The sequence below is a fragment of the Rhamphochromis longiceps genome, linkage group LG19, assembly GCF_057381845.1.
Source record: "Rhamphochromis longiceps isolate RC_006_pf linkage group LG19, R_longiceps_female_GT1.1, whole genome shotgun sequence".
NCBI classification, from domain to species: Eukaryota; Metazoa; Chordata; class Actinopteri; order Cichliformes; family Cichlidae; genus Rhamphochromis; species Rhamphochromis longiceps.
Genome location: NC_140575.1, coordinates 20,747,536 through 20,757,042, shown reverse-complemented (window position 1 = coordinate 20,757,042; position 9,507 = coordinate 20,747,536). Strand labels below are relative to the sequence as shown.

The 9,507-nt window shown below is 42.1% G+C and overlaps 1 protein-coding gene across 1 annotated transcript; it reads left to right on the top strand.

Annotated features, from left to right (window-relative positions):
• The first annotated feature begins 2,553 nt into the window (after positions 1-2,553).
• On the top strand, positions 2,554-9,307 carry sav1 (salvador family WW domain containing protein 1). The gene is made up of 5 exons (XM_085391044.1): positions 2,554-2,851; positions 3,503-3,991; positions 6,698-6,968; positions 7,088-7,243; positions 7,853-9,307. The coding sequence occupies exons 1-5, from the start codon at positions 2,737-2,739 to the stop codon at positions 8,064-8,066; spliced, it is 1,245 nt and encodes a 414-aa protein (XP_085247170.1). The 5' UTR covers positions 2,554-2,736; the 3' UTR covers positions 8,067-9,307.
• Positions 9,308-9,507: the final 200 nt, after the last annotated feature.

Here is a 9,507-nt window from a genome sequence, read left to right as displayed (position 1 = left end):
ATGACATGTGGTGTGCCTCAAGGGTCGGTTCTAGGCCCTGTACTTTTTAATTTGTATATGTTGCCTCTCGGCAGTGTCATCAGGAGGCATGGAGTGAACTTCCACAGTTACGCTGATGACACGCAGCTGTACATCTCCGTGTCTCCTGATGACACCAGACCAATGGATGCCCTTTTTAACTGTATCTTGGATATAAGATCTTGGATGGCAGAAAACTTTTTACAGCTTAACCAGGACAAAACTGAAGTTTTAATTGTCGGTCCTGAGGCTCAGAGAGAGAAACTCTTGTCTAAATTAGAGGCATTTTCACTATGTCCTTCGCTACAAGTGAAAAACCTGGGTGTTATTTTTGACTCTGAGCTTGGTTTTATCCCACATGTTAAACATGTAACCAAAATTGGATTTTATCATCTAAAAAATATAGCCAGAGTCCGCCCTATTCTCTCTCGGGCCAACACGGAGATGCTGATGCATGCTTTTATTACCAGTCGCATTGATTACTGTAATGCCCTGCTCTCTGGTCTTCCTAAGAAGAATATTTCAACTTTACAACTCTTGCAAAACTCGGCAGCTCGTGTGCTGACGAAGACCAGAGGGCGGGCCCACATTACACCGGTTTTAGAATCGCTGCACTGGCTCCCCGTGTGTTTCAGGATCGATTTTAAAGTTCTTTTATTGGTTTTTAAATGTCTTAATGGTCTTGGGCCTTCTTATCTCTCAGATCTGCTTTTATCATACGAACCCTCGCGGACCCTGAGGTCCTCTGGTACTGGCCTTTTGATTGTCCCTAAAGTCAGGACACATACTCACGGAGAGGCAGCTTTTCAGTGGTATGGTCCTCGTCTGTGGAACAGCCTGCCGGAGGAGCTCAGGGCCGCAGAGAACGTACATGTTTTTAAGAACAGGCTCAAGACCCACCTTTTTAATTTAGCTTTTACTTAGCGTTTATTTATTTTTTATGCTTATTTATTCTATCCTGTTATTCTATTATTAATTTAGGATTTACCTAATATTTCTTGATTTTATTCTTATTCATTTTTTAATCTTCTTACTCTATTTATATTTATATTTATATTGTATCCTGTTCTTATTTATTTTATCATTTTACCCTGTATACATCGTATTGCGTCATATCTCCAGTGTTTCCTCGGAGGGCGCTCTCTGCACCGGGGCTGTTTTTGACCGTGGCTGCTGGGTCTCTGGGGTCCTCTCAGCCTGGTTGGGGGGCTCCTTTGCCTCCCTCCGGCTGTGTGCCCAGCCCGGAGGCTGCGGTCTGTGACCGGCTCCCGGTGCAGACGGCTCTCTGTTATAATGTTTCCTCACTTGGCTCATGCGAGCCCAGCCCAATTTTTACTCTTTAAGTGTGCGCGTGTGTGTGTGTGGGTGGGGGTGGGGGGATATATGTGTATCGAGAGTGTGGGGAGTGAGTTGGAGGGTGGGGTGGGCTGCTTTTAACTATGTAAAGCACTTTGTGCTACATTTTTTCTGTATGAAAAGTGCTTTATAAATAAAGATTGATTGATTGATTGATTGATTGATTGATTGATTGATTGATTGATTGATTGATTGATTGATTGATTGATTGATTGATTGATTGACACTCCGACCGGCGGCCACCTCGGGTCTCTCCTCCTCCTGCTTCCCCTTTCCCTCATCCACCTGTTGGCCTCTTGTGGCAGCTCTGCCACAGCCACCGCCAAACAACTGAGTTATGTTTACACATCTGCCAGCATCTGGCCAATCCACCATCTGTCATTGTTTATACTGTTATAAAAAAAATAACTTAAAAAAAATCATCGGCCCATAAAAACAAAAAATCACCATCGGCCCACAGGGCAAATGCCCGGTATGCCCGATGGCCAGTCCAGCTATGCATACAGGTGTGGCCAGAAATTTAGTCACTTTAGTCTAAAAGATCACAGTTTGCACAAAAAAGACATGCATTAAACAATATATATGAAAACGTGTATAAGTAACAGAAAGAGATTTATACTGTACTGTAAATAAGCATGTTGTAAATTAATACAATGGATACTAAACTGGACATACAGTTGTGATTAGAAGTTTACATACACTCATCATGAGCATGAAAGTCGTGGTGATTTTGGGTTGTTATTGATATCTTGAAGCGGATGTTTTTCTAGGATGAACTTACTGAAGAGCAGACATCTTTAATGATTAAAAAAACAAGAGTTGGGTGCAAGAGTTTGAATTTATTTTGGATTTTCTCCAATCCACACAGGCTCAAATATACACATATACCCCACTAGTATTTGGTTAAATGTCCCTAGTATACATTTTAATATGACTTTTATTTTGTTTTGAATATTTGTTTTACATTGTTTAGTTTCTAGAGGGGGGTTTGCTTCCTTCTGTGCCGTTTTAGCCTAGTTTTTATTAGTTTCAGCTTTGCCATGTGAGTGATTAAATTATGGGAAAAATTTAACGGATATTTTCTAACTATAGTACAGTTTATACTGTGCTTATGTCACCGAAGGGCCCCACAGTGGTTTGTGCTCCTCTCTCCTCCTCCTTCAGATGGAAGGACTTCCCAGTAGTGGGACTGTACCCGCTGCAGCAGCACAGATGCTCCCTGTGGCTTCAGTTAGCTGGCTAACTGCGGCTAGCTAATCCAAAGCTGCGGGGAAAAATGTTGACTTTCCGCGCTTTGCTAACTGGCCGGTATGGTTGCAAAGTCGAAGGATTGTGTCATGACTTTACCCCACCGTGCTGTTGATGTTTTCCGAGCCTGGAGTTATGCTCTCACGAAAGAAAAGTAAGAACGAAGCGTCCAAACCAGCCGAGGTACACGGGAAGTATGTGAAGAAGGAAACGTCGCCGCTCCTGAGAAGTAAGCGCAACAAGTGGTTAGCTTATCAGCTAGCCCCGAATAGCATCACTTAACTTGCTCGCTAGTTAAAGTTAAACACTGTTAAACCTTAGTGAGCTAGCATTAACAAATACTGTAAAACGACTCTGGGGACATTTATACTTGCTCCACGATTGTAAAAAACAGTTTAATGCTGTACAGTCTAACCAAACACAGCTAGGATGATAGTCATTGTAGCTAAATGCTACATGAGCGCCAGTTGTAGTGCAGTAGTTACAAGATAATGCTTACAGCTTTAAATTACTCAGCTAAAGGCATATTATACTAGTAGATTAGTTTAGTTAAACGTATTTTTAGTGTCTGTACTGACTTATGATTATTGTGATAGCTGCTGTTAAGCTGTTTCTATTAGAGTATCTATAGAAACTAGCAGTATTTTGTAGAAATGTGGGTATTACTAAATTACCTTCTCGTGTAAATGTTTTATTCGAGAGTCAGTTAATATTATAATTCAGGTATGAAAAGTAAAAGTACGCGATTTGGCTCCTATTAGTAAAATACTCTGTTTTTATTATGGTGTTTTATTTATTTATTTTCAAGTCATCAGGCATGAGCAGCTCCCAGATATTGCGTTGCCTTTTATTGACATTTGCTCTGCTGACCTGATTGCAGATCTTATGCCCTCCTTCATCCGTCATGGACCCACTATACCGAGACGCACAGAGGTCCCTCTGCCAGAAATGGTGCCTTCTTCCTACCCTTTGGCACCCAGCCGGGAACCTGTGGTGTCCCGTAACAAGAGTGTCCTCCGTACCCATGTGCAGAAGACTCCTCACGAGGTGGCCCGCACAGAGAGCCACCGCTTATCTGCACCTCCGTACCTGCCTCGCAGTCTGGGAGACATTTCGCATGAGTATGGAGGCTCATCACAGTCCTTCCTTACAGACGTGAGCCCCATGTCTGAGAATGGAGATGCCCGGTATTATTACCCCTCTGAACCTTATTATGAAAACCAGCAACATCAACAGCAGCAGCAGCGCCAGCCAAGGAGAGTCCCAGACCGCTTTCCTGAAGACTATAGATACTACGAGCACAATGAGCACAACTTCCAAAGACATCCCCGACAACATACTCCCCCAGCTCCAAACAGACCCCCTTCAGGTAGATTTTACATTATTTTGTGAAGCTCCCTTTTAACACTGTTCATGTCTTTATTTATATATTTTAAGGGAAGTTTAGTGATAAAAGCAAGAAACACCTAGTTTTAGAAAGTTTATGACTGACATCCCATCAGCAACTCTACAACTTTTAAAATTTCCTCTTGGAGAACTCTTGTCCAACCACACAGAGGCTACTCTGAAAGGAATGCAGGCCACTAGTTGTCAAATTGAAAAGAGCAATTTCATTTCAGTCTTTATTTTACTGCTCTGTGTTGTAAACATTACGATGATGTAAGTGTAATTACATTGAGATTGGGGGGGCACGGGAATGCTTCTTGTCCTCCTCTTACCATAAAGACACTCTTTATTTTGTGGCTGGCTTGTCAGCGTCATGTATACAGTTCAGTATTATGTCAGGCCTGCCTATCACGTAGCCTTGTTTGGAGTAAAGTTAAACAAGCATTAGAGGCTCTGCATTTTTCACCTCTGTGTTTGCTGAAACTTTCTGCCAGCAAACTAGTAATTTGCACACTGCCCCCAGTCAAATGTCTCAGCCTCAAACTGCTCGCTGGCATGAATCATCCTTGTTACATATGTGCTGATCTCATTATACTTACATTTGACACACAGTGAGGTTTGAGATGCTGCAGCATGTTTGTGTACGAAGCCCAGTCAGTACAATGCCACTATATGTTATTACAGCGTGGCTCTGTGATGTAGTTGGTCACACATTTGGTTTAAGCTGAAATTATTGTTCAGTGGGGGTGGCATGCTGGCCCATCTACCTGCAGAGACCGTCTGTTGTTGGACAGTGTCCAAAGTATGTTGTACAACCGGTCTGTGGGCTACTCTTGCCTGTCCTTTTGTTGGTCTATCAGGCAGTCGGGTAGAAGCACAAGGTAGCGCCCAAGCCCACATAAGGAGGGTTGCATCACACAAGCATCTGTTGGAAAATCTCTGCCAAATCGGGTATTAAGGTTTTGTGTGGCAACCCCTTGGGAAATAAAAGAGTATATACTGTTTAAGTGGTGTCTTATACTATACTGAAGCCCCACACACCTGTTGTTTAAATCTCCTGTTCGCAAATGGCAGCCAGGTAAAAGAAAGAGGGGTTAGCTGTGGATGAAGTGACAGGCTTTGTCAAGGCTTAACTCTTAATAGGGCACTCATTGAAATACTTGGAAATTCAAGTCAGGTTGTCCTGTTCTGTGACATGATTCTTTGACACAACAGCAGTTTCCCTCTTTCCATAAACAACCTGATCAGACAACTGCAAAAAAAGGGACGGAATGTTTTTGAGTCAATAAGTGTAGATTTACTGAAAACAAAAAATAACAAATAAATATCTACTAAGAATGGTAAATGGCCTGTACTTTTCATGCCACAAATTTTACTAATTTATGGAAATCCTACATAAAACAACACCTGTCTCAACATGTAGAACAATGTTGCAAACACATAATCTGAGCATTTCATTAATTTACCACTGTTTTAATGTTAGGACCACAGGTGTAGGAGTAGGTAGGGGTGAAGGTTTGGAAGTTTGAAAAGTTCTGGGCCACTGCAGATTTATCAGATGTCACTGTCTGTCACATAGCTTGATCTCATATGCGGTTCCTCACCTGATAAAAGGGGTTGATATGAGACAATTTAGGCTTATTTTGAACTTGTGCAAAAAGCTGCTGAGCTACTAGAGTCCAGGTGTCAAACAGAAATGGCATAAGTTGTCCCTCTGCAAACCCTGAAAGGATGAGCCTGGTATAGTTAATCATATGTTATTTTCTTGTGTGTGATTGATGTTTTCATAAATTATCCCAGTCTCTCTCTCTCTCACTCTCTCTCTCTCCTTTCCATGTTTTCAGTGGTGTTTTCCCTAACTTGATGTTATCAGTCTACCCACTTTGTTTCATTCAGCCCACCTCACTGTAATCTAAGAAATTCCTGTGATGTTTTGAGCTTTAGGTCTGCTGTGAGCATTTTTTTTTTCTGAAGGAAAGGGCAAACATGATGATCATGATGATGAGATGGGGGTGGTGTAGGAGGAGGAGTGCATTTCTGTGGAGCTCTCACACATTCCTTCCCTTCATTCAGCAGCTGGCAAAGAGCTCCACCTCTGTTGCTGTCACTCTAGCGTAGAATTTATCAGATTGTAGCCGCCATTTCGCTGAGATCCTTTAGCGTTCCCCTGTATTTGGAATTCTTGGTTTCTGCAAGCTCATTTGCTTTGAGTCACGCTCATCCACATCCACACAGCTGTCGACTTGACATTCCTCGCTGACGTTATTCTCCAATAAAAGTACAGGACCCGCTGCATGAACCCTCTCTGCTGTCGGCTCTTACAGCCGTTTGTTCTCGCCCAGTGAAAGGCCCTGTGTGTATGGCTGGCCATGCAGAGCTCTCTGCCTTCCTGTCTAAAAGTATCAACAATCCCATTTCCTACCATTCATCACACAGTGTCACTTAGAATAAGATGGCCCTCTGTCACAACAATCACAGAGTCGAGCAATCTCAGTTTTAAAGTTTAAACTCTGTACTGTCCTCTGCTTTACATGACACTTTCCCACACAGGCAGTTTTTAAGAAATTTCTCCAAATATTTCTTCTTTCCCAGGGGCGCTGTTAGCCAGCAGCTGCTCCTCTGTATGATTGGTCAGACATCTCTGCCTCTCCCTTAGGGTTTCTAAAAAAGAAATGTTTGTTCTTCTCAGCCATTGGTCGAATACAGGCCAAGTCTCTGGGGAACCTGTCCAGTCTGACAGGGGAGGACCTCCCCCTTCCGGCCGGTTGGACCGTTGACTGGACCATCCGTGGCAGGAAGTACTACATCGACCACAACACTAACACTACACACTGGAGCCACCCTCTCGAGAGGGAGGGGCTCCCTCCAGGCTGGGAGAAGGTGGAGTCCGCTGAGTTTGGGGTCTACTATGTGGATCACATAAACAAGAGGGCACAATACCGTCATCCATGTGCTCCAAGGTATGAAGCATTAAAAAAACGCTGCTTTTAGTTCTTTAAGCAACTAAAGTTCTACTATTTCTTTACTTAGTAGAAAATGTACCTCATCACAATAGAGATGATGTTTCTTTGTATTCTAGCGTACCTCGTTACGATCAGCCCCCACCACTACCACCTCCCGTGGCCTATCAGCCACGTCCTGCAGAGAGGAACCAGCCAGTCCTCGTGCCAGCTAACCCATACCACACAGCCGAGATCCCAGACTGGCTGCAGGTGTATGCTCGTGCACCACTCAAGTGAGTCTAACTCAGTCTTACCTGACATTTGTCTAGTTAATAGTATTCTGGTCAGTCAGTAATCGGTATATGTACAAACAAAGGGAGGTACTAAAAGGAGGAATTTATGGAAACCACTGGCGGGGGGGAATGCCACCCATAAGTCAAAATTCGGGGTTAGTATCTCAAAATTTCAACTTAATAATTCTAAGTTTCTTATTCTACTTTTTATTTAATCCTGGACATAATTTTTTTTGATAGTAACCAAATAGGCGAGTTATTTTCAAGCTCTTACCAAAAGTGTAGAATCAGTATTTTTTGGTAGTTTTGGTCAATTGACAATACTTATGGAAATGGAAAAGCATGATGTTTATCCTTAGGTACCTAAATATGTAATGTATTTATTGTATAGTGTTTTTTAATACCTCAAAAACATGTATGTTTATTTGTGGAAAACTGCATTCCAAATCGGTGTTTATTTCAGGGTTTGTACATATTGAATAGAGAAGCCCTGAAAAAAAATCTTACCAAATAAAAGTATTTTTGTCACAAAGAAGTGACTGATAGATCTTCAAACCAGCCCAAAGGGTAACTTTAAAGGTACAGTGACTCTCCTCTCCTTTACATCAGGTACGACCACATCTTGAAGTGGGAGCTGTTCCAGCTGGCAGACCTGGACACGTACCAGGGAATGCTGAAGCTGCTCTTCATGAAGGAGCTCGAACACATCGTCAAGTCCTATGAGGCGTACCGGCAGGCGCTGCTGTCGGAGGTGGAGGCACGCAAACAGCGGCAACAGTGGTACGCCCAGCAGTCCAACAAGAACTTCATAGGGAACATGTGATGTGTGTGTGCGTGTGTGTGCAGCAGGGACTTCTCAGTGCCACACCTCTCTGAGGTTTCCTCAGTTTGGGAGCGGTCAGAGCTGCCTTTGAAATCATGATTGACTCTTAATTGCCTCTTTACCAAACACATCTGTGCCTTTGCTTGATCCAAATATATCAGCCAGGAGGTTGAGACACATATATGGCCAGGGTGGGGGCCATGTGACACTCTGTTTATGGATGACTGATAGAAACAAAAAAACAAAACACTAGAATGAAGAAAAAATGTGTTGCATCATGGGAAACTGCTTGTGGTTCTATTGAAAGCCACCGACCTGGGAAAATTGCTGTTTGAATTCCTTTTTTAAAGACTGAGAAGCACAGAGTGTGAAAAATCAGCTCTGGGTATTTGTTACAAAAGCATCCTGACATTGTGCCTTTAATAAAACAAAGTGCAGCAGTTTTACGTCTGCTCATATCGTGTATACGCCAGCTACTCCGTCATTTTTTCCTGTGGGAGAAAGCGACAGGCAGCTTTTTCTAATTTGACTTCATGGCTTCTTTCCTTTGCTCTGTTACTGTCATAAACTGAAACCACACAAAGAAAGTGTACATTGTTCCTTTTTTTATGACATACTTTTAAGACAATCCACCAAAACCTTAACAGATATATAATTTTACATTTTTCTTTTTTGATTGATGAAGCATCAGATTTGATGTGGTGGTTTGAGCGTCTCTCGGCATTATTGTTCGTCAGGAAAATTCACGTCTTTGTGCATTTAATTAAACACAAATAAGCTACTGGAACTTTTTTTTTAAAGAAGTCACATTCATTTTGCCAAAAACTTTACTTTCCCTTTGTTTCAGTTTTTCATGCTTTATGTTTATGGCCTGACATCTTGCTTCACTGATATAACAGAAGTCCAGGTTCTTGGACACATATTCTACTGATCACTAATCAGCTTTTATCTCCTCTTAAGATACTCAGAAATGTTTTCTTACTTTTTTTTTGTCTACTGGAGACCAGTGATAATGTGTTATTCTCAGTATATAAAATGTTTAAGGAGTCCTGTGTATCAGAGGAACCTAAACATTTCTGAATGTCCTAATTGGGAGCAGTGGAATAGGTTTGTACAGAACATTGGGCTTCTCTTTGGGCCTCTATCACATCGCCTCAGAACAATGTCTACAGTTTGTTCATACCTGATTTTGTGAATTGCAATTACAGGACATAAGCAATAAAGTCTGCAGTGAAGAAAAATACACGTATGGATGTACAGTTGTTGCCTCCTGCTGCTTGCCGGTCTTCCCACAGTGTTTTATAATTGCAGAGCCATTTAAAACACTGCCGGTACGCCTCGTAGGACTTGTATTTAAAACATTTCTGATTGTAAGAAAACTCAAGTCTAGATTTCATTAATTTGGTCCATCTTTATTAGGTCTTTTCTTTGCAACTGAATT

Coding starts and splice junctions, on each gene's coding strand:
- sav1 (XM_085391044.1), top strand. CDS start 2,737: ATGTTTTCCGAGCCTGGAGTTATGCTCTCACGAAAGAAAAGTAAGAAC. Junction 2,852..3,502: donor AACGTCGCCGCTCCTGAGAA/GTAAGCGCAACA, acceptor ACCTGATTGCAG/ATCTTATGCCCTCCTTCATC. Junction 7,244..7,852: donor TATGCTCGTGCACCACTCAA/GTGAGTCTAACT, acceptor CCTTTACATCAG/GTACGACCACATCTTGAAGT.